The sequence below is a fragment of the Salmo trutta genome, chromosome 33 (genome assembly GCF_901001165.1).
Source record: "Salmo trutta chromosome 33, fSalTru1.1, whole genome shotgun sequence".
Classification (NCBI taxonomy): domain Eukaryota; kingdom Metazoa; phylum Chordata; class Actinopteri; order Salmoniformes; family Salmonidae; genus Salmo; species Salmo trutta.
The window spans coordinates 24,414,676-24,441,717 of NC_042989.1; the positions used below are offsets into that span (position 1 = coordinate 24,414,676).

Below are 27,042 nucleotides of genomic sequence, written 5' to 3' on the forward strand. Positions count from 1 at the left end.
GGAGGCCACTGTGTTCTTGGGGACCTGCAATGCTGCAGACATTTTTAAGTACCCTTCCCCAGATCTGTGCCTCGACACAATCGTGTCTCAGAGCTCTACGGACAATTCCTTCGACCTCATGGCTTGGTTTTTGCTCTGACATGCACTATCAACTGTTGGACCTTATATACACAGGTGTGTGCCTTTCCAAATATCATCCAATCAATTGAAATGACCACAGGTAGACTACAATCAAGTTGTGTAAACATCTCCAAGGATGATCAATGGAAACCGGATGCACCTGAGCTCAATTTCGAGTCCCATAGCAAAGGGTCTGAATACTTATGTAAATAAGGTATTTCTGTTTTTTTAAATATTTTAGACATTTGCAAACAGTTCTAAAAACCTGTTTTCGCTTAGCCATTATTGGGTATTGTGTGTAGATTAAGGATTTTTATTTATTTAATACATTTTAGAATAAGGATGGAACTTAACAAAATGTGGAAAAAGTCAAGGTGTCTGAATCCTTTTTGAATGCACTAAGTATACTTTAAACCAAATACTTTTAGACTGTAACTCAAGTAACTCAAGTTTACTGGGTGACTTTTACTTAAGTAATTTGCTATTAAGGTATCTTTACTTTTAGTCAAGTATGAAAATGTAGTACTTTTTGTGTGGTAAGACGGCCCCCGTAATTCTTTTAACAGTTCCTCTGGCTGCAACTAGTCCTGATCAACTACAATTTTCCTGTTTTTCATCAGTTTGAAGTCATTCCATCAAAACAATGAGGTAAATGTTTTTAGTTTTTTTGTCATTTAGAGAAAGTTGTAGATATAATCACACTTGACCAAATAAATCATCGTCCTCAACTAATCAAATGCTCCTTTCATAAAAATTACATTTTATTAAATAAATAAAAAATGGTCAACTGCAGACATTTTCCATTATAGTTTGTTACCATAAGCATGACCATCATCCACCTAAAAATAAACATTTTAAAAGTATCCTAACTTTTTTCAGCAATTAGACATTGATTTTAGGTGGGTAGTCTTACCCCATATTACCCTTCACATGTCGCAATGATTTTTGGGGGTTGAATAAACCGGTCAATGGCAAAAATCTGTGGTCACTCCCAGATGTCGCTGTAGGGATTTGTGTTGAGTAGTTGTGTCGGAACACCCGCGGCGCTCCCTTTTACAACGCATGCTCAGTTTTTTTTCTATCACAAATTTGACCCTGTCTATTTCTTCTGCGCACTGCGCTGTCTATATAGTGCCCATGCTTTTCCCACGCAGTCTCTTTCCCCGGCCACAAAACAACCGTGAGTGTAACTCACCGGTCTTTAACAACTTTAAAAAAAATACAAAAATATAAAATCTCAAAAATAAGTAGCTGTCGTAATCTAACAAATATTTTTTTTTAAATCGCAAAATATTATTTTGGGGGGGTTAATAATAGGCCTCGGGGTTAACCCGACGTTTAGGACAAATCGAATTTTCAGGAGAATACGCAGAAATTCCATTCTGTTTTAGCTGTCTCTTTTCTTTTCTCGTCAGCGAGTCGTGGAATACTTTTTTAGGTCAAGTCATATTTTGGTGGAAAGTGCGTCTTAGGCACATTACGCACCGATTCTGCCCCGGCGAACAATTCTTAACAATTCTCGTGGCCAGCGTCTGGGAAGAACTCATACATTTTGTGCACTTCCAAGAAATGAACACTGCGAATGAGGGGAGTTATCCAATGGCTTCTCTATATGTTGGCGACCTGCACCCTGATATCACTGAAGCTATGCTGTATGAGAAATTCAGCCCAGCTGGACCAGTGCTGTCTATTCGAGTATGTCGTGATATGATCACCCGACGCTCTCTAGGTTATGCCTATGTGAATTTCTCGCAACCCACGGACGGTAAGAAAAAAAGCATGCCTCAAAATCGGAGTCTGTTTGCATTACGGTAAAGAGTTGATTGGATCTTTGATTTGAGCATGTTGTCCACCGTGTTATTCTGTGCATCTGTTTAAGAGTATACAATGTAAAGCACATCTTGCTTTTAATGAGTATCAATTGTGTTATGATTTCCCGTTAGAAAGTACAGAATATATACAAAAGTATAGACACCCCATCAAATTAGTGGATTCGGCTATTTAAGCCATACCCGTTGCAGAAAGGTGTATAACATCGAGCACACTGCCATGCAATGTCCATAGACAAACATTGGCAGTAGAGACTGGCCTTACTGAAGAGCTCAGTGACTTTCAAGATGGCACCGTCATAGGATGCTACCTTTCCAACAAGTAAGTTAGTCAAATTTCTGCCCTGCTAGAGGTGCCCCGGTGAACTTAAGTGCTGTTATTGTGAAGTGGATAAGTCTAGGAGCATCAACGTCTCAAACGCGAAGTGGTAGGCCACACAAGCTCACAGAACGGGACCGGCTGTCCACAGTTGTAACACACTACAGAGTTCCAAACTGCCTCTGGAAGCAACGTCAGCACAAGAATTGTTCATCGGGAGCTACATGAAATGGGTTTCCTTTGCCGAGCAGCAGCACACAAGCCTAACATGCTGACCAGACCGTCGCGTGCGCTGCAAAATGAATTTAGAAATCCATGTTATTCAATTATTGCACCCACACTGCTCGCGCGGGCCAACGAGCGTCTGCGAAAATAGAAGTCCTTTCTATTTCTGACGCAGATCGCGCTGCAAGTCCTGCCTCTCCCATCTCCTCGTTGGTTTATAGAAGCAGGTACCCACGTGCCATCTCCTCATTGGTTATACCCACGTGGGTGATTGAAAGACGAACTGTTTTGCCGGTCGTCGTGGTAATACTATGAAAGTTTAGATGCCAATCACCATATAAGTTCAAAGATGAAAAAGCCTGGGAGGAGGAGAGATGACTAGAAACAATTCGGTTGGCCGTTTTATGTGTGGATTAATTGTCGGAGTAGAGGAGCTTGTGCACTTCAGGTAAAATAACAACTCAACGTTTATATCCCAGGACAAATTAGCTAGCAACAGCAAGCTGGCTAAATAGGACAAATTAGCTAGCGAGTGCAAGCTAACTAGCTAAATTGCCATACATGTTTAATGCTTTTTGACCTGTCCCCAAATTAATGTCATTGGTTCAGAGTTTGTTTTGATATATTAACCTGCATGTCGTGATCGCGTTTGGTGTAGGGGAACAAAATCAATTTTATGCACGATGGCACACGCGCGCATCCGGTTTGGGTTCCGTGTAAGATCCCCATGCGCAATGCCAAGCATCGGCTGGAGTGGTGTAAAGCTGGCCGCCATTGGACTCTGGAGCAGCGGAAACGAGTTCTCTGGAGTGATGCATTATCCTTCACCATCTTGCAGTCCGATGGATGAATCTGGATTTTGGCGGATCCAAGGACAATGCTACCTGCCCCAATGCATAGTGCCAACTGTAAAGTTTGGTGGAGGAGGAATAATGGCCTGGGGCTGTCTTCATGGTTCGGGTTAGGCCCCTTAGTTCCAGTGAGGGGAAATTTTAAAGCTACAGCATACAATGTCATTCTAGACGATTCTGTGCTTCCAACTTTGTGGCAACAGTTTGGGGAAGGCCCTTTCCTATTTCAGCATGACAATTCTCCCGTGCACAAAACGAGGTCCAACCAGAAATGGTTTGTCGAGATCGGTGTGGAAGAACTTAACTGTCCTACACAGAGCCCTGACCTCAACCCCATCGAACAGTTTTGGGGTGAATTGGAACGCACACTGCGAGCCAGGCCTAATCCCCTAACATCAGTGCCCGAGGTGTAGGCTAAGCCCCACCTCTGCAAGTAACAACATTAATGGGAGAGGATAAACGTTTTCCCTCACTTTGGACTCTCAAGTAAACTTGCTCAGAACCAGAACTACTTTTTGCCTTGCATGGACCAACTCCATTGAGTGGAGAAGTACACATTTGGAATAGTATCTCTTGACCCATATAGCAATGATGGCCCACTTCTTCCATCTGACAGTGTTGGAGGATTGACCAGAATCTGCTCCAAGACTCCTGCTTTGTACATGTTGTAGCCTGGCTACTGTCTGTTCTGCATTTACCTTTGAATAAGTGGAGCTACAGTTTTGCTCCAGAGTACTGCTCCACACTGCCTAACCCAGGGTTTCCCAAACTCTGTCCTCGGGATACCACGTTTTGGCTTTTGCCCTAGCACTGCACAGCTGATTCAAATCAACTAATCATAAAGTTCATTTGAATCAGCTGTGTAGTGTTGGGGCAAGAACGAAAATGTTCACCCCTTGGGGTCTCGAGGACCGAGTTTGGGAAACGCTGGAACCCAAAGTGACCCATTTCAGCTCCTATTTAAAGGGCCATCAGGAAACCGTTCTGCAGTGAAATTAATTCCCATCGCCTCCCCTGCTGCCTTACACACACACACACACAGAGGAAGAAAAGGAACATCTGAACATTAACTTGTGCATTTCACTGCTTTCTTTGGATCATGTGATGTCATGCATTTGTGTGTCATCTGATCTGAAAATAATAACTCTGAATAGATAGCAGGAATGTATTTGTAGAAGCAGAAACTTTTCTCCGGGATGTAACACCTTTTTATGGTTGTATTTCTTGAGTAATTGTTGAAGGTTCGTGTTATTCACATCTCCATGTTCTTCTCTACATGTGGATCTGTAATGTTTTCCTCATGATTTAGGGGCTTACAATTTCTTTCCCAAATCTACTCCCAACTTACTTGAGGAATTTCCAGCATTTGTATTGGGAGTCAGTCCAAGCCCCAATCCTGTGGCTATTGTAAGTAGTCTGAAATACAACAGAATTTCATGCTTTGATATACCACTTGATTCAACAATCACTCTTCTCATTATCCAATTTAGAGTTATCATCTACAGTATAATGCTGTATTTGTTGGTGTGTGTGTGACCTGGCAGGATTGAGCTATAATTTGTGTTCTATGAAGGTGTCTGTGTCTGCCAACTGTTTATACAGTTTGGGATGTTGTTTTCATTTTGCACCTGCCATCACTTATCTGACTCAGTCTGAGCCCGTGTAGAGAGAACCCCATGGCAATATTACCCGGAGGTTGTATTTTGATCACATAAAAACAATATAACGTCATGTCTAGGTCATGAATATACAGGTTAAGACAACATCATCACAAACCTGTTACCAGCGCCGTTGCTAACTAGCATAGCTAGTCCCATTGTTGCAAAGAGTTATGGGATATTAGAATCCCATTGTTTTAAAGGCTCTGCATGGTCAATTTGATGTCTGAAGTGGCCGTATAGCGTTTACTGCGATGCAGACGTCAGGGCTTTCATACTTCTTGCGCTGAGCAGAGCTATTGTGAAGTAAGTTGTCAAGGAAGTGAGTTTGTGTTTATACAAGACCACCCGCCCCCACCTACCATCAACCAATCATGTCAATACGGAGCTATACAGAGCCCTCCGCATTGTTTGAAAATTTGAGGGGCAAGGCGATGCAGTACGGCGCATGATTTGGCCTCTGCATGCCTCCTGGGGCTTCGTTATGCCGTCACACTCTCCATACGAAGTCTCCGACTACATTGTCGGGTCAAGCATGAGTTGGCTTTTAACCTTTCATCTTCAACCTAGCATCATGTCAGGAAGTAAAAGTGTAGTACAACTACTACCACATACACTGAACAAAAATATAAACGCCACATGTAAAGTGCTGGTCCCATGTTTCATTAGCTGAAATAAAACATCCCAAAAATGTTCCATATGGACAAAAAGCTTATTTCTTTCAAATTTTGTGCATGAGTTTATGTCCCTGTTAGTGAGAATTTCTCCTTTGCCAAGATAATCCATCCACCTGACAGGTGTGGCATATCAAGAAGCGAATTAAACCGCATGATCATTACACAGGTGAACCTTATGTTGGGGACAAAAGGCCACTCTACAATTTGCTGATTTGTCACACAACACATTGCCGCAGACGTCTCAAGATGTAAAGGGAGTGTGCAATTGGCATGCTCACTGCAGGAATGTCCACCAGAGCTGTTGCCAGAGAATTTAATGTTAATTTCTCTACCATAAGCTGTCTTCAATGTCGTTTGGGAAAATTTGGCAGTACATCCAACCGGCCTTACCACACGAGCCCAGGACCGCCACATCTGGCTTCTTCACCTTTGGGATCGTCTGAGACCAGTCACTTGGGCATCTGATGAAACTGTGGGTTTGCACAACTGAAGAATTTCTGCAGAAACTGTCAGAAACCATCTCAAGGAAGCTCATCTGCGTGCTCGTTGTCCTCACCAGGGTCTTGACCTGACTGCAGTTCGGCGTTGTAACTGACTTCAGAGGGCAAATGCTCACCTTCGGTGGCCACTGGCACGCTGAAGAAGTGTGCTCTTCATGAATTAATCCTGGTTTCAACTGTATTGGGCAGATGGCAGACGGCATGTGTTGGCGAGTGGTTTGCTGATGTCAACGTTGTGAACAGTGTGCCCCATGGTGGAGTTGGGGTTATGGTATGGGCAGGCATAAGCTACGGACAACAAACACAATTGCATTTTATCGATGGCAATTTGAATGCACAGAGATACCATGACGAGATCCTGAGGCCCATTGTCGTGCCATTCATTCACCACCATCACCTCATGTTTCAGCACGATAATGCACGGCCCCATGTTGCAAGGATCTGTACACAGACTTGTTTACGCTGTTGTGCGTTTTTGTTGCCGTTTTTACTTTGCTACCTGACGGTTTTTACTTTTTCATTACCGTATATTTTTACTTTTTCCCTCACTCAACTTTTTTATTTTTTTGATTTTTGTATTTTTTTTTTTTTCATTCAACTTTCCTACCCCGGAGGTTTTATCTGGACATGGTTCGTCAGGACTTCAAACAGCCGAAGCTAAGTAACATTAACATGATGCCTTCTAATTGCAGTCGTTGTACTCATAATATACAGGAGAACGATCGCCTTACGGCAAGGATAGCTGTGCTGCAAGCCCAGCTTCAGACGCAATCGTTAGGCAAGGGTCATTTCAGTGTAGGAAAAGATGAAACAGCGTCTGTGCCACCAGCAAGTACAGATAGTAACGTTAGTATAAACCCCCTCGCACGGTCCCCGCAGCCGGACAACTTTCTCATGGCTTCTGGAGGGAAACGCTGTAGGAATGCTCAACCGGTGTCGCTTATTCAGCCGACAGAAACTTTCAACCGGTTCTCCCCGTTAAGCGAGTCGGAGTCGGAGGCCGAGACTTCTCTGGTCTCTGCTCCTCCCGTTGTGGGGTCTGAGACGCCGACGGCTCCCACCATTAGCTCTGACAAATTGAAAACCCTAGTCATTGGCGACTCCATTACCCGCAGTATTAGACTTAAAACTAATCATCCAGCGATCATACACTGTTTACCAGGGGGCAGGGCTACCGACGTTAAGGCTAATCTAAAGACGGTGCTGGCTAAAGCTAAAACTGGCGAGTGTAGAGAGTATAGAGATATTGTTATCCACGTCGGCACCAACGATGTTAGGATGAAACAGTCAGAGGTCACCAAGCGCAATATAGCTTCAGCGTGTAAATCAGCTAGAAAGATGTGTCGGCATCGAGTAATTGTCTCTGGCCCCCTCCCAGTTAGGGGGAGTGATGAGCTCTACAGCAGAGTCTCACAACTCAATCGCTGGATGAAAACTGTTTTCTGCCCCTCCCAAAAGATAGAATTTGTAGATAACTGGCCTTCTTTCTGGGATTCACCCACAAACAGGACCAAGCCTGGCCTGCTGAGGAGTGACGGACTCCATCCTAGCTGGAGGGGTGCTCTCATCTTATCTACGAACATAGACAGGGCTCTAACTCCTCTAGCTCCGCAATGAAATAGGGTGCAGGCCAGGCAACAGGCTGTTAGCCAGCCTGCCAGCTTAGTGGAGTCTGCCACTAGCACAGTTAGCGTAGTCAGCTCAGCTTTCCCCATTGAGACCGTGTCTGTGCCTCGATCTTGGTTGGGCAAAATTAAAAATGGCGGTGTTCGCTTCAGTAATCTTACTAGTATAAAGACCTCCTCCATTCCTGCCATTATTGAAAGAGATTGTGATACTTCACATCTCAAAATTGGGTTACTTAATGTTAGATCCCTCACTTCCAAGGCAGTTATAGTCAATGAACTAATCACTGATCATAATCTTGATGTGATTGGCCTGACTGAAACATGGCTTAAGCCTGATGAATTTACTGTGTTAAATGAGGCCTCACCCCCTGGTTACACTAGTGACCAAACCCCCCGTGCATCCGGCAAAGGCGGAGGTGTTGCTAACATTTACGATAGCAAATTTCAATTTACAAAAAAAAAAACAATGACGTTTTCATCTTTTGAGCTTCTAGTCATGAAATCTATGCAGCCTACTCAATCACTTTTTATAGCTACTGTTTACAGGCCTCCTGGGCCATATGCAGTGTTCCTTACTGAGTTCCCTGAATTCCTATCGGATCTTGTAGTCATAGCAGATAATATTCGAATTTTTGGTGACTTTAACATTCACATGGAAAAGTCCACAGACCCACTCCAAAAGGCTTTCGGAGCCATCATCGACTCAGTGGGTTTTGTCCAACATGTCTCTGGACCTACTCACTGCCACAGTCATACTAGTTTTGTCCCATGGAATAAATGTTGTGGATCTTAATGTTTTTCCTCATAATCCTGGATTATCGGACCACCATTTTATTGCGTTTACAATTGCAACAAATAATCTGCTCAGACCCCAACCAAGGAAGATTAAAAGTCGTGCTATAAATTCTCAGACAACCCAAAGATTCCTTGATGCCCTTCCAGACTCCCTCTGCCTACCCAAGGACGTCAGAGGACAAGAATCAGTTAACCACCTAACCGAGGAACTCAATTCAACCTTGCGCAATACCCTAGATGCAGTTGCACCCCTAAAAATTAAAAACATCTGTCATAAGAAACTAGCTCCCTGGTATACAGAAAATACACGAGCTCTGAAGCAAGCTTCCAGAAAATTGGAACGGAAATGGCGCCACACTAAACTGGAAGTCTTCCGACTAGCTTGGAAAGACAGTACCGTGCAGTATCGAAGAGCCCTCACTGCTGCACGATCATCCTATTTTTCCAACTTAATTGAGGAAAATAAGAACAATCCGAAATTTCTTTTTGACACTGTCGCAAAGCTAACTAAAAAGCAGCATTCGCAAATGGAGGATGGCTTTCACTTCAGCAGTAATAAATTTATGAACTTTTTTGAGGAAAAGATCATGATCATTAGAAAGCAAATTACGGACTCCTCTTTAAATCTGGGTATTCCTCCAGGGCTTCATTGTCCAGAGTCTGCACAACTCTGCCAGGACCTTGGCTCAAGGGAGATACTAAAGTGTTTTAGTACTATATCTCTTGACACAATGATGAAAATAATCATGGCCTCCAAACCCTCAAGCTGCATACTGGACCCTATTCCAACTAAACTACTGAAAGAGCTGCTTCCTGTGCTTGGCCCTCCTATGTTGAACATAATAAACGGCTCTCTATCCACCGGATGTGTACCAAGCTCACTAAAAGTGGCAGTAATAAAGCCTCTCTTGAAAAAGCCGAATCTTGACCCAGAAATTATAAAAAACTATCGGCCTATATCGAATCTTCCATTCCTCTCAAAAATTTTAGAAAAAGTTGTTGCGCAGCAACTCACTGCCTTCCTGAAGACAAACAATGTATACGAAACGCTTCAGTCTGGTTTTAGACCCCATCATAGCACTGAGACTGCACTTGTGAAGGTGGTAAATGACCTTTTAATGACGTCAGACCGAGGCTCTGCATCTGTCCTCGTGCTCCTAGATCTTAGTGCCGCTTTTGATACCATCGATCACCACATTCTTTTGGAGAGATTGGAAACCCAAATTGGTATACATGGACAAGTTCTGGCCTGGTTTAGATCTTATCTGTCGGAAAGATATCAGTTTGTCTCTGTGAATGGTTCGTCCTCTGACAAATCAATTGTAAATTTCGGTGTTCCTCAAGGTTCCGTTCTAGGACCACTATTGTTTTCACTATATATTTTACCTCTTGGGGATGTCATTCGAAAACATAATGTTAAATTTCACTGCTATGCGGACGACACACAGTTGTACATTTCAATGAAACATGGTGAAGCCCCAAAATTGCCCTCGCTAGAAGCCTGTGTTTCAGACATAAGGAAGTGGATGGCTGCAAATGTTCTACTTTTAAACTCGGACAAAACAGAGATGCTTGTCCTAGGTCCCAAGAAACAAAGAGATCTTCTGTTGAATCTGACAATTAATCTGGATGGTTGTACAGTCGTCTCAAATAAAACTGTGAAGGACCTCGGCGTTACTCTGGACCCTGATCTCTCTTTTGAAGAACATATCAAGACTGCTTCAAGGACAGCTTTTTTCCATCTACGTAACATTGCAAAAATCAGAAACTTTCTGTCCAAAAATGACGCAGAAAAATTAATCCATGCTTTTGTTACTTCTAGGCTCGACTACTGCAATGCTCTACTTTCCGGCTACCCGGATAAAGCACTAAACAAACTTCAGTTAGTGCTAAATACGGCTGCTAGAATCCTGACTAGAACCAAAAAATTTGATCATATTACTCCAGTGCTAGCTTCCCTACACTGGCTTCCTGTTAAGGCAAGGGCTGATTTCAAGGTTTTACTGCTAACCTACAAAGCATTACATGGGCTTGCTCCTACCTATCTTTCCGATTTGGTCCTGCCGTACATACCTACACGTACGCTACGGTCACAAGACGCAGGCCTCCTAATTGTCCCTAGAATTTCTAAGCAAACGGCTGGAGGTAGGGCTTTCTCCTATAGAGCTCCATTTTTATGGAATGGTCTGCCTACCCATGTGAGAGACGCAGACTCAGTCTCAACCTTTAAGTCTTTACTGAAGACTTATCTCTTCAGTAGGTCCTATGATTAAGTATAGTCTGGCCCAGGAGTGTGAAGGTGAACGGAAAGGCTGGAGCAACGAACCGCCCTTGCTGTCTCTGCCTTGTCGGTTCCCCTCTTCCCACTTGGATTCTCTGCCTCTAACCCTTTTACAGGGGCTGAGTCACTGACTTACTGGTGTTCTTCCATGCCGTCCATGGGAGGGGTGCGTCACTTGAGTAGGTTGAGCCACTGACGTGGTCTTCCTGTCTGGGTTGGCGCCCCCCCCTTGGGTTGTGCCGTGGCGGACATCTTTGTGGGCTATACTCGGCCTTGTCTTCGGACGGTAAGTTGGTGGTTGTAGATATCCCTCTAGTGGTGTGGGGGCTGTGCTTTGGCAAAGTGGGTGGGGTTATATCCTGCCTGTTTGGCCCTGTCCGGGGGTATCATCGGATGGGGCCACAGTGTCTTCTGATCCCTCCTGTCTCAGCCTCCAGTATTTATGCTGCAGTAGTTTATGTGTCGGGGGGCTAGGGTCAGTCTGTTACATCTGGAGTATTCTCTTGTCTTATCCGGTGTCCTGTGTGAATGTAAATATGCTCTCTCTAATTCTCTCTTTCTTTCTTTCTTTCTCTCGGAGGACCTGAGCCCTAGGACTACCTGGCATGATGACTCCTTGCTGTCCCCAGTCCACCTGGCCATGCTGCTGCTCCAGTTTCAACTGTTCTGCCTGCGGCTACGGAACCCTGACCTGTTCACCGGACGTGCTTGTTGCACCCTTGACAATTACTATGATTATTATTATTTGACCATGCTGGTCATTTACGAACATTTTAACATCTTGACCATGTTCTGTTATAATATCCACCCGGCACAGCCAGAAGAGGACTGGCCACCCCTCATAGCCTGGTTCCTCTCTAGGTTTCTTCCTAGGTTTTTGGCCTTTCTCAGGAGTTTTTCCTAGGGAGTTTTTCCCAGCCACCGTGCTTCTTTCACATGCATTGCTTGCTGTTTGGGGTTTTAGGCTGGGTTTCTGTACAGCACTTTGAGATTTCAGCTGATGTACGAAGGGCTATATAAATAAATTTGATTTGATTTACACAATTCCTGGGAGCTTAAAATGTCCCAGTTCTTCCATGGCCTGCATACTCACCAGACATGTCAGCTATTGAGCATGTTTGGGATGCTCTGGTTTGACGAGTAAGACAATGTTCCAGTTCCCACCAATATCCAGGAACTTCACACAGCCATTGAAAAGGAGAGTGGGACAACATTCCACAGGCCACAATCAACAGCCCGATCAACTCTATGCGAAGGAGATGTGTGTGAGGCAAATGGTGGTCACACCAGATACTGACTGGTTTTCTGATCCACACCGCTACCTTTTTTAAGGTATCTGTGACCAACAGATACATATCTCTATTCCAAGTCAATTGAAATCCATATATTTAGGGCCTTGTGAATTTATTTCAATTAATTCAGTTCAGATATTTCCTTTTTATATGAATTGTAACTCAGTAAAGTCTTTGAAATTGTTGCGTTTTCATATTTTTGTTCCGTGAATTTGAGAAGAGTAGTCTTCCTTCATGTGTCTAAACTTGCTTTGGCTGACCATCTCCACTTTCAGCATGTCACAGCTGCATTTAAGTTTCAACACCTGGAGTTGCTCATCTGAACATTCTTGTTGAATGCGTCTCCCATCAATGGCAGGCAGATAATGCTCAGCTCACATTCCACACCAACACATACTCTCAGGACCCCTCTCTAAATATCTCTCAGGCAGCCTAAATATTCCCTGCCTATAATATCTAAAACCCTATAAAGTCTCCATTTAAGGGTAATGTTTGACAGAATATATTAGGGTGGCTACTTGCCTCGCCTAGAATAAACTATCCAGTTTTCAGTTTTATGACAAAATACATTTATATTATATCACATTGACCTGTGAAGTTCACTTCAAGGGTTTTTTGTGTGTTACATTCAGTTCACCTCTTCTTTGTTTGATTTGTTTGTTTGATTTCATGTGTTTATCTATCTCTGCTATTCATCCATTCAGCAATCCCAGCTCCACATGGTGCTCATGTGTTTTCATCAAGGTTGGCCATGGGAACCTTCCAGAACTAGACAGACAACGAGAAACCATCACACACCATCTCTGAGCTGGTTTGTGTGAAGTACAATTGCACAGCAAACTGCTGATGCCAGCAGACGCAAGGGAGCTCCGTTTTGTTTACCGGACATTTTTAGCTCTAAAGCCCGGGTGTGTGTTGCTGTGGAGTGACGGGAACAAAGGGGAGGTATCTGGTTGGCACGTGTTCCCAGATGGACATGAGAGGGGACATGAGAGAGGCAGCAGGAAAATGCAAACTGGCACAACATAAATAACGATAGGCAGATCTAGAAACGTAAATCGAAGTTACAGCACACTGGCGGCATTTGTAGTTTGGACAAATAGAAATAATAGTGGCTGGTATTAATTAGAACCTCTAAAAGAGAACCTGTTAAAGAATGTCATGTTTTCAAGAGCCATTTGCCCCATTTGAATTATAACCGTACATGTACAGTATGTATCCCATTGTTTATATTCATTATGAGAGTGTGCATAAATTATGACTTGTGGCCTGCAAGGTACTTCTGGTCCTATGTGTCTGTGAGTGCCATGTGCCCTCCCCTAACAGCTGGTCAGTGTGGTGGCAGGCGGGGGTCAGACTCCATAGCCACATGGTCTAGTTAGTAGTTAGGACACTCCAATAGTAGCATGGTTTCTTTAAAAAAAATGTGCCTTAAACTAGGGCCAGTAGTTTTTTTTCTGACCACATGACCAGAAATAACTTCTAGTCCTATCCACCAGGACACAATGTGGTGGAGTGATTGATTGGGAGGCGTACATATGGTGTAGCATGCAGAGTGGTGTGGTGTCCATGATTCGAAGTGGGCACTAAATAGCATAAACAACGTGGTGTGGTGGACCCAGTGGCTGAGATGTTTTTAATGTTGTAAGTTAACACCCTGACTCTACCCTCTGACCTCTCCCCCTGCCCTCTAGCCGAGAGAGCCCTGGACACCATGAACTTTGATGTGGTGAAAGGGAAGCCAATCAGAATCATGTGGTCACAGCGAGATCCCTCACTCAGGAAGTCTGGGGTGGGCAACGTGTTCATCAAGAACCTGGACAAGACCATTGACAACAAGGCCCTCTATGACACCTTCTCTGCCTTTGGGAACATCCTGTCTTGCAAAGTAAGATGGAAGTGTTTCCGGCCAGACATCTGTTTGACCATCGACATTATGTGTATACATACTATGTAATATATTTTTTAAACAGCATACATTTTTTTCTCAAACAGGTTGTATGTGATGAGAATGGATCCAAGGGATATGCGTTTGTGCACTTTGAGACGCAGGACGCAGCTGACCGCGCCATCGAGAAGATGAACGGCATGCTTCTGAACGATCGCAAGGTGTGAGTGTCTGATCAACTAGGAGAGGGCGGGAATGTTGGTTTTAAGTTTTGGCTGACTTTTCTTAGCGAATTGAATTATGGGAAATTTCAGGCCCGGAGTGACCATAATTGTACACTTGCTAACTCAATCAAAAACGAGGTTTGAGGGGCTTGCGTTGCCAACTTCCCTTGCTTGCTTAATCATTTGGACCAACGACAAAGATAGCCGCAGGGATTCCCCCAAGGGCATAAGGTGAGGGTAAGTGGAGGAGGGTGTCTTTAATGAGTTTGAAACGCAGCCCCTGTTCCTGGAGATATACCCTCCTGTAGGTTTTCACTCCAAACCCAGTTGTAAATAACATGGTTCAGCTTATCGATCATCTAATAATTAGAATCAGGTGCACTAGATTAGGGTTGGAGCGAAAACCTACAGGACTGTAACTCTCCAGGAACAGGGTTGGAGACCCCTGGTTAAGATCAATCAAGGGCAGCTAGGATGTTGATAAGGATTGTAGTAGCTCATCTGTTTGCCTATACTGTGACAAGGCAAAAGATAATTAAACTTGTTAAGGGGGAAGTTAAACATTTCTGGTGATAATGAAGGTGAATGAGAGAACTCAAAAATGGTTCTTTGGCCTTCCCCATAGGTATAGGAGAACCCTTTTTTCGGTTCCAGGTAGAACCCTCTGTGGAAAGGGTTACACATGGAACCCAAAAGGGTTCTACCTGGAACCAAAAGGGCCTGTAGATGGATATAACGAGCCATATAACACCCCACACTCAGTCCCCATACACCCTGGCTTTCTGTGTGGTTTGCTGAACTACACAACTAACAGTGAATGTTTTTTTGCAGTGCTTACTGGGAAATTAACCTTTTTTTTAAACCTACAAAACATGTCCACACTCTGGTCACCTCACACCCCGTGTCAGCTGAGCGTCCATCTGTACGTTTGTCTGCCCCGTCTGCCTGCCTGTGGTGTGTGTGTCTAACCACGCTTGTGTGTTTTAGTGATGGAGCGAGTGCAGGAATGCAATACTGGAGCACGGATTGGGAGAGGTCTGCATAGCAAGGTAAAGTCTGAGGTGAGGAAGATGATCCAACAAGCTCGTTTGGTCCTCAGCTTTCCTCATTATGAACCTCTGTCCCTCCATCCTTCAGGTCTTGGACCAGGAAATGTCATTGTTTGTGTGCTGTGTTCTGGGTGTATAGCATGAATGCTCTGTTTTCCTGATTGTGGTGCCATAAACCATGCAAGAAGTTTTGATCAATGTTGTTCCTGAGAGGTCATTGACTGACTCAATGTGGTCTTATACGAAGTGCTTCCTTTTATTTAGTAGTCATGTCTGGGCATCCTCAATGTCAGTGCTGTGAACACCAGCTTGAAGCCAGAAAACATGTATCTCAGATGAAAAACACGAGAGCTGGATCACAGTCCCTTTCTCCCTCCTGCTCAGGACTGTTTTACAAGAATTGTCGCTGCTCTCTCGCTGTGTTTAGGTTCGTTGGACGTTTCAAGTCTCGGAAGGAGAGGGAGGCAGAACTGGGGGCCAAAGCAAAGGAGTTCACCAACGTCTACATCAAGAACTTTGGAGACGACATGAATGATGACAAGCTAAAGGAAATGTTTGACCAATACGGTAAGCTGTGACAAACAGATTCGTACTGAGTTTTCTCATTAGTGGAGCCGTTCAGTTTTTCACATATTAGTCTTGAAATCCACCCAAGGAACCTAGACATGAACGTGCCTTTCTCAAAACTCACATACCTGAGTCCCAATTATTCCCTTTTCATCCCTGCAGGTAAAACTCTCAGTGTGAGGATTATGGCTGACCCCAGTGGCAAATCCAGAGGTTTTGGCTTTGTGAGTTACGAGAAACACGAAGACGCTAACAAGGTAGGTTTATTATACCCCCATAACAACAGTTATCAATACAAGTCAGTGGGATTTCATGGTTGGTGGAAAAATACTGACACAATCACACTCATCACATTGTGTTAACTTATGGGTTTACTACATATACACTGGTTGTAACGAATGAATCTACTCAGGCATGTGAGGAGATGAACGGTCAAGAGTTCAACGGGAAGACCGTCTTTGTGGGGCGTGCTCAGAAGAAGATGGAACGGCAGGCAGAGCTAAAGAGAAAGTTTGAGATGTTGAAACAGGAAAGGATCAGCCGTTACCAGGTCAGTCACCTCCTCTGGCACCACTGTCTAATAGAACACTGATCAGAAACAAATGCCATCATTCAACCTGACATCTTGTTTCAGAGTACCCACCCATTAGGCAACAAGCCAGGCTGAGTATGTGTGTCGGTCATGACTGTGTATTTCTGGTTTCAGGGCGTTAACCTTTACATTAAGAACTTGGACGACACCATTGACGACGAGAAACTGCGAAAGGAGTTTACCCCATTCGGGTCCATCACCAGTGCCAAGGTGAGAGAGAGTTCAATGTGGTCCAACAACAATGACCCCTTTTTAGTTTTGTGTTTGGAGTATGTTATCCAGAAAAACACAGCTGACTTCTCTCAATGCAGGTGATGCTGGAGGAGGGGCGGTCCAAGGGCTTTGGGTTCGTCTGCTTCTCCTCTCCTGAGGAGGCCACCAAGGCTGTGACTGAGATGAACGGGCGCATCGTGGGCTCCAAGCCACTCTACGTGGCCTTGGCTCAGCGCAAAGAAGAGCGCAAGGCCCACCTCACTAACCAGTATGTGCAGCGCATCGCTGGCATGAGGGCCATGCCAGCCAACGCCATCATCAACCAGTTCCAGCCCGCCAGCGGATACTTCATGCCTGCAGTGCCGCAGGTTAGTGTTGAAGGGAGAGTGGGTTCAAATGGGTTTGAGAGAAAGTTGTGCTTTACTGGAAATGCCCTTCACAACAGCCATGTTAGGGTTCTGACAGTCGATATGATAGACTGCTGTGCAAATGCCAGTAAGAGTCTTTTTTTTATGTAGAGTAAGATTGAGAACTTTAATGTTGTGCAACATTGTGTGTGTGTGCGCTCACGTCAGGCCCAGAACAGGACCACCTACTATGCACCCAATCAGCTGGCCCAGATGAGGCACAACCCCCGCTGGCAGCAGCAGGGTGGCAGAGGCCAAGGTGAGGTTTAGAGATGACATTATACACAATGACTGAATCTATCATGAGTTGTATATCCAGGCGATGTTTATTCAAGTACTACATGTTCTGGTGACATGCTGTATTATGGGGACTTTAACTTCTGTACAATAATAACCCTGCCTCCATCTTCCTTCCTAGGTGGGTTCCAGGGAATGCCCAACTCACTGCGCCAGCCTGGTCCACGTGCCAACCTGAGACACCCGTCTCCCAATGCCAGTGCCCAGGGCCCCCGAAGCATGGGGCCTTCTGGAGCTCAGAGAATTGGTAAGACTGGATTGCCTCAGTACATCCGATTACAATTGACATTGTGGAAATAATACCTCATCAAACTTCATATGCTTGGCTCATACATACTTTGTTTAATCCCTACCATTAGGAATTGCTGGCCAGGCCATGGGTTCTCGTCCCTCCATGGGAGTCCCTGCCCCTCGGGCCATGACATCCTACAAGTACGCCACAAGCGTACGCAACACTAACCCCCAGGTGGTGCACCCCATCGCCTTACAGCAGGTAAAACTCACTAACCTGGCGGCAGGTAGCTTAGCGTTTAGAGCGTAGGGCCAGTAACCGAAAGGATGCTGGTTCGAATACCCGAGCCGACAAGGTGAAAAATCTGTCTGTCTCCTTGAGCAAGGCACTTAACCCTAATTTTCTCCAGAGGCGCTGTATTACCATGGCTGACTTTGTAAAATAACACATTTAACTGCACCTATCTGGTGTATGTAACCATAAAATGCATATACAGATGAAGTCACCACTCCACAAATTTCTTGTCAACAAACTATAGTTTTGGCAAGTGAGTTAGGACATCTACTTTGTGCATGACACAAGGAATTTTTCCAACAATTGTTTGCAGACAGATTATTTCACTTATAATTCACTGTATCACAATTCCAGTGGGTCAGAAATGTACATACACTAAGTTGACTGTGCCTTTAAACAGCTTGGAAAATTCCAGGAAAATATGTCATTTAGACGCTTCTGATAGGCTAACTGACATCATTTGAGACAATTGGAGGTGTTCCTGTGGATGTATTTCAAGGCCTACCTTCAAACTCAGTGCTTCTTTGCATGACATCACGGGAAAATCAAAAGAAATCAGCCAAGACCTCAGAAAATAAGTTGTAGACCTCCACAAGTCTGGTTCATCCTTGGGAACAATTTCCAAACACCTGAAGGTACCACGTTCATCTGTACAAACAATAGTACACAAGTATAAACACCATAGGACCCCGCAGCCATCATACCGCTCAGGAAGGAGACGCGTTTCTTTCTCCTAGAGATGAACGTACTTTGGTGCGAAAAGTGCAAACCAAATACCAGAACAACAGCAAAGGACCTTGTGAAGATGCTGGAGGAAACAGGTACAAAAGTATCTATATCCACAGTAAAACGAGTCCTATATCGACATAACCTGACAGGCCGATCAGCAAGGAAGAAACCACTGCTCCAAAACCGCCATTAAACAGCCAGACTACGGTTTGCAACTGCACATGGAGACAACGATTGTACTTTTTGTAGAAATGTCCTCTGTTCTGATGAAACAAAAATAGGTGTGGGGGTGCTTTGCTGGTGACATTGTCTGTGCTTTAATTTAGAATTCAAGGCACACTTAACCAGCATGGCTGCCACAGCATTCTGCAGCGATATGCAATCCCATTTGGTTTGTGCTTAGTGGGGGCTATTATTTGTTTTTCAACAGGACAATGACCCAACAAACCCCCAGGCTGTGTAAGGGCTAATTGACCAAGAAGGGGAGTGCTACATCAGATGACCTGGCCTCCACAATCACCCAACCTCAACCCAATTGAGATGGTTTGGGATTAGTTGGACCGCAGAATGAAGGAAAAGTAGCCACCAAATGCTCAGCATATGTGGGAACTCCTTCAAGACTGTTGGAAAAGCATTCCAGGTGAAGCTAGTTTGAGAGAATGCCAAGCGTGTGCAAAGCTGTCATCAAGTCAAAGGCTGGCTATTTTGAAGAATCTTAAATATAAAATATATGTTGATTTTGTTTAATACTTTTTTGGGTACTACATGATTCCATATGTGTTATTTCTTCGTTTTGATGTCTTCTATTATTCTACATTGTAAAAATAAAGAAAAACCCTTGAATGAGTAGGTGTCCAAACTTTTGACTGGTACTGTATATTCATCACTCCTCTGTTTTTAAACTCTTTGTGGCCTGTCTTTCTCTTCTCAGTCTCAACCAGCTGTAGATGTGCAGGGTCAGGAGCCTCTCACAGCCTCTGTGCTGGCTGTTGCACCGCCTCAGGAGCAGAAGCAGATGCTTGGTGAGTGAGTGCTGGAACAGATTGGTGGTGTGTCATATTGTTCCTTGGAAGTTCTAGAGTCTAGACCCTTTGGAGGGATTTTGAACATCAATGCAACAAGGTGCAATTATACAGTATAATTTTATCTGTGAGATCCATTCTTAACCTCCATCTCTCTCTCTCTCTCTCTCAGGGGAACGCTTGTTCCCCCTGATCCAGGCCGTGCACCCCAGCTTGGCAGGGAAGATCACTGGGATGCTGCTTGAGATCGACAACTCTGAGCTGCTGCACATGCTGGAGTCCAACGAATCCTTGCGCTCCAAGGTACCAGCAACAGGATAATATCAGAATAAGATCATAAGAAGGGATCATAGTTTTTAAAGTCATAGTTTTGTCCAAGGCTCTGACTGTCTCCTATTTGACTGTGTGTGTTTGTGCAGGTGGAGGAGGCTGTTGCCGTGCTCCAGGCCCACCAGGCGAAGAAGGATGCCAAGTGGGAGTCATCACTGCAACCGCTGCTGCCGCTACCTCCTGATGTGTAAAGACTGCTTACTAAATGTTTCAAAATAATAATAAGATTTCTCATCCTATGCTTTTTCATTTTTGTACACAGGCAACTGAGAAAAGACGGGTAGAGATTACTACATTGGTTTCAAATGCCTGGGTCATCTACAAAATCCTATGCAAAAATATAAAACAAGGTTCAAAATAATACATTTTAACGTACTTGAGCATTAATAAACAAAATATTACAATACTTCATTTTTCTAGTTGTGTAACACTTTTTTAAACTTTACCAAAATCAAAAACTAACAGAATTCTTCCAACTAAGGCCCTTTATTTTGGGGCCAGGACAGAACCTTTTTCTATAAGGAAAATGAGCTTTGCTCTTATTTCTTTGTTTGAAAGTTTTGTGTTTTAATGATTTGAACAATTGGATTCCTCCATCCCATCATGTTATCATGGGTGGTGTGGTATGTTATTCTCAATAAAGGGATTCATGTATCAAGTTTACCACATTGTTTGTTTTTTCTTTTCCACTATAGTGTGCATACTACCGTAGCCCCATAGTGTGTACACATTGCATTGCTCAAGTGAAGCGTTGAAGAAATATTTGATTTTGGTCAAATTATTAATTCATTTCACAAAACCAAAGAATTATGGTACATTAAACTAGCTACCTTCGCAGACTGGGGAGCATAAAGTAAATATAATTTGGGAATTGAGGACTGAGACCACAATTATACCAACTGGCCAACAACTGTGACAAAATGACTTTTTATGAGTTGACGAGGCCATATGATTTCACCTTGGTGGAGTGTCACTGGGGTGTAATCATGCCAAACAGTTGGAAAATGTTACATTTTGCAATGAATACTAGCATTTCTATTGGACAGGTTCAGCAAACAGGGAGGGACCTACAGTACCTGAATCTGTCCAATAGAAACGCTTGTTTTAGTTGCAAAACAGAACGTTTTACAACTATTTAGAATAATGATTACACCCCTTGTTATGCCTGAGCCAGCATTTTTAAATGGCAAAGATGGGTGGCGCCAGAGCTCAAAAGTGGATCACCAGAGTGGATCACTTTGGTATCCCACCTTGGTTTCTCCCTCAGCCAATGTTAGACCTAGGGTTGCTTTTAGTGTTCCTGATGGCTGTGACAAAAAGAGCAACGGATAATTTATCTGTATACACAAAGGAGTTCCTGGCCATACTCGTGGCTACAGAGTGGGTGGGGGAGGTGAGGCCAGACAGGGTAGTCATCGTCTCTCATGTTCAGCACTGATTAGCTTAAATTCATTTGTATCACGGAGCAGATGATGTATTGTATGAGATTTTGCAGTGTCTGTTTAGGTTGAGACAGATGGGGTATTTGTGAGATTCCTCTGGGTACCAGCTCATGTGGGAGTAGAGGAGAATGAGGAGGTGGATCTTCTCGCCAAGCAGGCTCTCAAACATCCTAATGTTGACATGGAAATGTCAATCAGTACATTCAGAAGCCAAGGGATTAATAAAAACTGGTTAAAAAATGTCAAGAGTGGTGGGAAAGGGAAGACGCCTGTATACAATTCAGGAAAAAGTGGGGACAGGGATGTCCTCGGGTCAAGAGATAAGGGAGGAAAGTGTAATCACAAGGCTGAGACTGACACACAAAGCTCAACAGCACATTGAAATTGGTAGGAAATCATCCAACTGGGAAGTGTGATCACTGTCAAGAGATGGAAACCGTGGAACATGTTCTATTTCAGTGCCAGCGCTATTCAATGGGAGGGAAAGGGAGAGATTGTAATTCAATTTAAGGAGTAATGGTATTCAAGAGCCAAGTTTAAGTGAATTGTTAAAGAAACCTTCAGGTGATGTATTTAATTGTGTAGTTCGTTTTTAATGAGACGAGAATTAATGGGTAAGGTTTTTAGTTAACCCACTGTCTGTAAATAAGAATTTGTTCTTAACTGACTTGCCTGGTTAAATATATATAACATGGTTGGCCTGTCCACAAGGGGTACTTGAGCGAAATTCAGTTGGTTGGGAATCACTAGTTAAAAGTAAACTGCATTCTAATGTCGACTTGTCTTAAGGACAACCGTATCAATGCTCAGTTCTAGGGTCTGGAGTGATACGCGAGTGGAAATTTGAAATGGAAATGATAGAATTCAGATGTGTACCAAGGGAATGACAAAAACATATATTTTTTTAATTACGTTGATAACTAGTTTATAATAGCGATAAGGCATCTCAGGGGTTTGTGGTATATGGCCAATATACAGTACCACAGCTAAGGGCCATGTCCTCAGAACAGCCCTTAGCTCGTGGTATGTTGCCGATATACCCTACCTCATTGGGCCTTATTGCTTAATCATAGCAGTCAAAACAAATTAAATCGACATCCATTGATGAAAAATGATCTGGAGTGTTTAAAAAGGGTGATTTATCATTTCTCTTGTGACATTCTTAAACTTGCAAGAATTGTTATATTGATGGAAAACTGAATTTTGCTTCTTTTTAATTCGCTCATAACGTAATGGAAAAGTGTTCCAGAGTGGACACTGGACAATGGCCGAGGAGTAGGGTCGATAGGGGCGTTCAGACCTCACAACGGCAGTCAAGCATCCAAGCTAACGATGGATAGCTTACTTAGATACTTCCAGACACAAATGAGAACACCTCATTGACCATTTTACCGCCCAAGCAGAGCTGGTTAGGCTGTTTTCATGTTATCTAGAGCGTTGGTGACTAACTGTGCTGCTGGCAACAATTTAATTATGCTTGTGTTTACTGACACCGGCCATATTCAACGGGTGTTGAACGTTGTTTGTAAATTCAATAGTTATTCTGTGCTCTGGCACACTCAGACGAGTATTCTGAAATCGGAGTAGATGGCCAGAGTTAATTTACGAATGCACCCTCGCCTTCATTGAATTTGAATTGGCTGAGGTAAGTTTAATCAACCTCTATGTAAGTATGCCATATTATGTTGGATATGGCCAGTTAACAAATGTGTGTGTATTCCAATGGCTCAGGGTTCAGCATGGACCTCCGTCTAGTGGTTGTGGTGGATGGTCATTGGCTATCAAATCAAATGTTATTTGTCACTTGCACCGAATACAACAGTGAAATGCTCACAATAATTATTGTGTTGTAATGTTTTGCTCCAGCCACCCTAGTCAGACTGTTCTCTCTGCTACCGCACAGCAAGCGGTACCGGAGTGCCAAGTCTAGGTCCAAGAGGCTTCTAAACAGCTTCTACTCCTGAACATCTAATCAAATGGCTACCCAGACTAATTGCATTGCCTTCTCCCCCTCTTTTACACTGCTGCTACTCTGTTGTTATCTATGCATAGTCACTTTAACTCTACCTACATGTACATATGTCTAACAGGTGCCCTCGCACATTGACTCTGTATCGGTACCCCCCTGTATATAGTCTCGCTATTGTTATTTTACTGCTGCTCTTAAATTACTTGTTACTTTTATTTCTTATCTGTATTTTTTTAAACTGCATTGTTGGTTAGGGGCTCGTAAGCATTTCGGTGCATGTGACTAATACAATTTGATTTGCTGTGATTCTTCCATCCCCCTCTTCATCTTCCACAGGATGCAGCTGCTGCTATTGATAACATGGTGAGTGAAACACTGTCTGCTTCTAAAGTCAGTTTGGTTTAACTAATAGACCTTTGCATTATCCCCTGTTTTGGTACTATGTACTCTGAGACAGTGACTCATTTTTCAAAGTTGTGGTTTGAACCATTCTCATTGATGCAGGTTTTCCCTCTGTTTTAATTGACAGAATGAGTCAGAGTTGTTTGGAAGAACCATCTGGGTCAACATCGCCAAACCTATGAGGATCAAAGAGGGCTCTTCTCGTCCAGGTGAGTGATATGCATTAGTCTCTCTATAAATACTTAAACTGTCCCATGGCTTTGACCTATAATGAAACCCCATAAATGTGATAAAACCGCTAGCTTTATGCCATTTCCTCAGTTTGGTCAGATGATGATTGGCTGAAAAAGTTCTCGGGAACGACCGCCGAAGAGGCTGAGGTGACGGAGTCCACTGGAGAATCAGCCAAATCAACAACAGCGGATGCAAGTTGTGTGTGTGTGTGTTCCTGTCGGTCTCTGTGAGTGTAGTACATTGTGTAATAACATCTTATATTATAAAAGCCTGTCACAATAATATATTATCATTGATTGCAGAGCGAGCCCCCAGCCAAGAAGGGCAGAACAAACCCCCAGGTTTACATGGACATCAAGATTGGCAATAAGCCAGCAGGGAGACTGCGCTTCCTGCTCCGAGCAGACATTGTTCCTATGACCACAGGTATCCATGCTCCTCCTTGTTATAAAGTACCAGGGACATTTCTGAAAATAGAACCCTGTCATTAGAAGGATATTTGGACTGTATCAAAAGAGATCATATGTAAAGCTGGAAACATTCAGCCAATGAAGTTTCTCTAGTCTGCAGTTTTTCATGCCTGTTAAATAGAAGCAGCATCCATTAAAATCTACTACTCCTCTGCGAACTTCCGCTGCTTGTGCACACATGAGAAGGGCTTTGGCTTCAAAGGCAGCTGTTTCCACCGCGTCATCCCACAGTTCATGTGTCAGGGAGGAGACTTCACCAACCACAATGGCACTGGGGGCAAGTCCATCTATGGGCGAAAGTTTGACGATGAGAACTTTGTCCTCAAACACACTGCTTCAGGTGAGACATGTCCCTGTCCAGCTGTAAATATGTCTGTCTGTGAATGAATGTGTAGAGTGGTGAGGAAGTGCATGATGCATTGCCATATTGCTCTTAAATGCAAGTAAAACTAAATGCATGCTCTTCAACCGATCGCTGCCCGCACCTGCCCGCCCGTCCAACATCACTACGCTGGACAGTTCTGACTTAGAATATGTGGACAACTACAAATACCTAGGTGTCTGGTTAGACTGTAAACTCTCCTTCCAGACTCACATTAAGCATCTCCAATCCAAAATTAAATCTAGAATCGGCTTCCTATTTCGCAACAAAGCATCCTTCACTCATGCTGCCAAACACACCCTCGTAAAACTGACCATCCTACCGATCCTCGACTTCGGCGATGTCATTTACAAATAACCTCCAACACTCTACTCAACAAATTGGATGCAGTCTATCACAGTGCCATCCGTTTTGTCACCAAAGCCCCATATACTACCCACCACTGCGACCTGTACGCTCGCGTTGGCTAGCCCTCGCTTCATACTCGTCGCCAAACTTGCTGGCTCCAGGTCATCTACAAGTCTCTGCTAGGTAAAGCCCCGCCTTATCTCAGCTCACTGGTCACCATAGCAGCACCCACCCATAGGACGCGCTCCAGCAGGTATATCTCACTGGTCACCCCCAAATCCAATTCTTCCTTTGACCGCCTTTCCTTCCAATTCTCTGTTGCCAATGACTGGAACGAACTGCAAAAATCACTGAAGCTGGAGACTCATATCTCCCTCACTAGCTTTAAGCACCAGCTGTCAGAGCAGCTCACAGATCACTGCACCATCTGGAAATAGCCCACCCACTACCTCATCCCCATACTGTATTTATTTATTTATTTATCTTGCTCCTTTGCACCCCAGTATCTTTTCTTGCACATATATATATTCTGCACATCTACCATTCCAGTGTTTAATTGCAATATTGTAATTACTTTGCCACCATGGCCTATTTATTGCCTTACCTCCCTTATCCTACCTCATTTGCACATACTGTATATAGATTTGTTCTACTGTATTATTGACTGTATATTTGTTTTACTCCATGTGTAACTCTGTGTTATTGTATGTGTCGAACTGCTTTGCTTTATCTTGGCCAGGTCGCAGTTGCAAATGAGTACTTGTTCTCAACTAGCCTACCTGGTTAAATAAAGGTGAAATAAAATATGCAGATTTGAAGTATGGTTTCTGATCACATGAGGATAAATGCACCTCTCTCTCGTGTGTAATAGGTCAGCTCTCCATGGCTAACTCTGGAGCAAACAGCAACGGCTCTCAGTTCTTCATCACCTGTGACAAAACGGATTGGCTGGATAACAAACATGTGGTGTTTGGAGAGTTGATGGAGGGCATGGAGGTAAGAGGGGAAAGACATGCTGGGGAAGATCTCAAATGCATACTCTTCACGTCCTCTCCTCGTCTCCTTCTCAAACCCATTGGATGAGAAAGCCAGAGGTCCCTACCCTCTAACTTTATCCTCCAATGGGTTTTGAGAAGGAGACGAGGAGTAGGCAATTGAGATTCTCCCATGGAGGGGAAGTAGGGTCCTATAGGTTGTTACAGACTGTGAAGAAGTTGTGTACCAAGACTCATGTCATGTTTTCTGTCCCCACAGGCACAAGGAACAAAAGAAGGCAAGCCCAAGCAGAAAGTGATCATTTCAGACTGTGGAGAGTATGTTTAACTTGAAGCACAGAAGAGTGACTGTTGTAGCTGTGTGTGTGTGTGACTATGTGTGAAAAATATGCAGTGTCAGACTGAAGAATGGTAAACTGCTCAGTTTTTATTATGTACTACACACGTCCATGACTCATCTGCTGTACATGGATTCTCCCTGTTGGTCCCACCTTCTCTGTGATGTAAATATTACAATAAACACTTTTTTATAATAAATATAAACAGCTGCTGTATCAATGTCACATTTTCCAAATTGTAAATAAAACTTTTCTTTGTTGATACAGTATAGGACTGTATAGTGAATACAAATATTTACATTTCCTCTAGAAATCTGTCTTTTAGGATTTTTAATTCAAAATGTACCCCAACATTTCTAAGAGGTTGCATTATATATTTGATCATTTAAGTTTAGGGGTCTTCAATGAAAAAAAAGACTCGATATTTTTGACTAACGGTCTGA

General features: G+C 43.6%; 2 protein-coding genes across 2 annotated transcripts; both read left to right on the plus strand.

The window, feature by feature from the left end:
* The first annotated feature begins 1,224 nt into the window (after positions 1-1,224).
* Positions 1,225-20,682, plus strand: LOC115172720 (polyadenylate-binding protein 4-like). Its single transcript, XM_029730424.1, is given in 15 exon segments — positions 1,225-1,885; positions 13,870-14,063; positions 14,171-14,286; positions 15,764-15,903; positions 16,066-16,160; positions 16,316-16,453; positions 16,610-16,705; positions 16,807-17,076; positions 17,284-17,374; positions 17,534-17,659; positions 17,772-17,905; positions 19,599-19,689; positions 19,862-19,992; positions 20,109-20,157; positions 20,160-20,682. Coding segments are annotated over 15 exon segments (1,911 nt in total). The 5' UTR covers positions 1,225-1,689; the 3' UTR covers positions 20,204-20,682.
* Positions 20,683-24,422: 3,740 nt separating this feature from the next.
* LOC115172727 (peptidyl-prolyl cis-trans isomerase E-like) lies at positions 24,423-26,853 on the plus strand. The gene is made up of 4 exons (XM_029730436.1): positions 24,423-24,492; positions 24,723-24,876; positions 26,138-26,262; positions 26,521-26,853. Exons 2-4 carry the CDS (start codon positions 24,771-24,773, stop codon positions 26,587-26,589), a joined length of 300 nt encoding a protein of 99 aa, XP_029586296.1. The 5' UTR covers positions 24,423-24,492; positions 24,723-24,770; the 3' UTR covers positions 26,590-26,853.
* The last annotated feature ends 189 nt before the right edge of the window (positions 26,854-27,042 follow it).

Bases quoted from the DNA above. Each gene is read 5' to 3' on its own strand.
- LOC115172727 (XM_029730436.1), top strand. From the start codon at position 24,771: ATGTGTCAGGGAGGAGACTTCACCAACCACAATGGCACTGGGGGCAAG. The intron at 24,877-26,137 runs GTGAGACATGTC...CGTGTGTAATAG, and splicing joins CCTCAAACACACTGCTTCAG to GTCAGCTCTCCATGGCTAAC. The intron at 26,263-26,520 runs GTAAGAGGGGAA...CTGTCCCCACAG, and splicing joins AGTTGATGGAGGGCATGGAG to GCACAAGGAACAAAAGAAGG.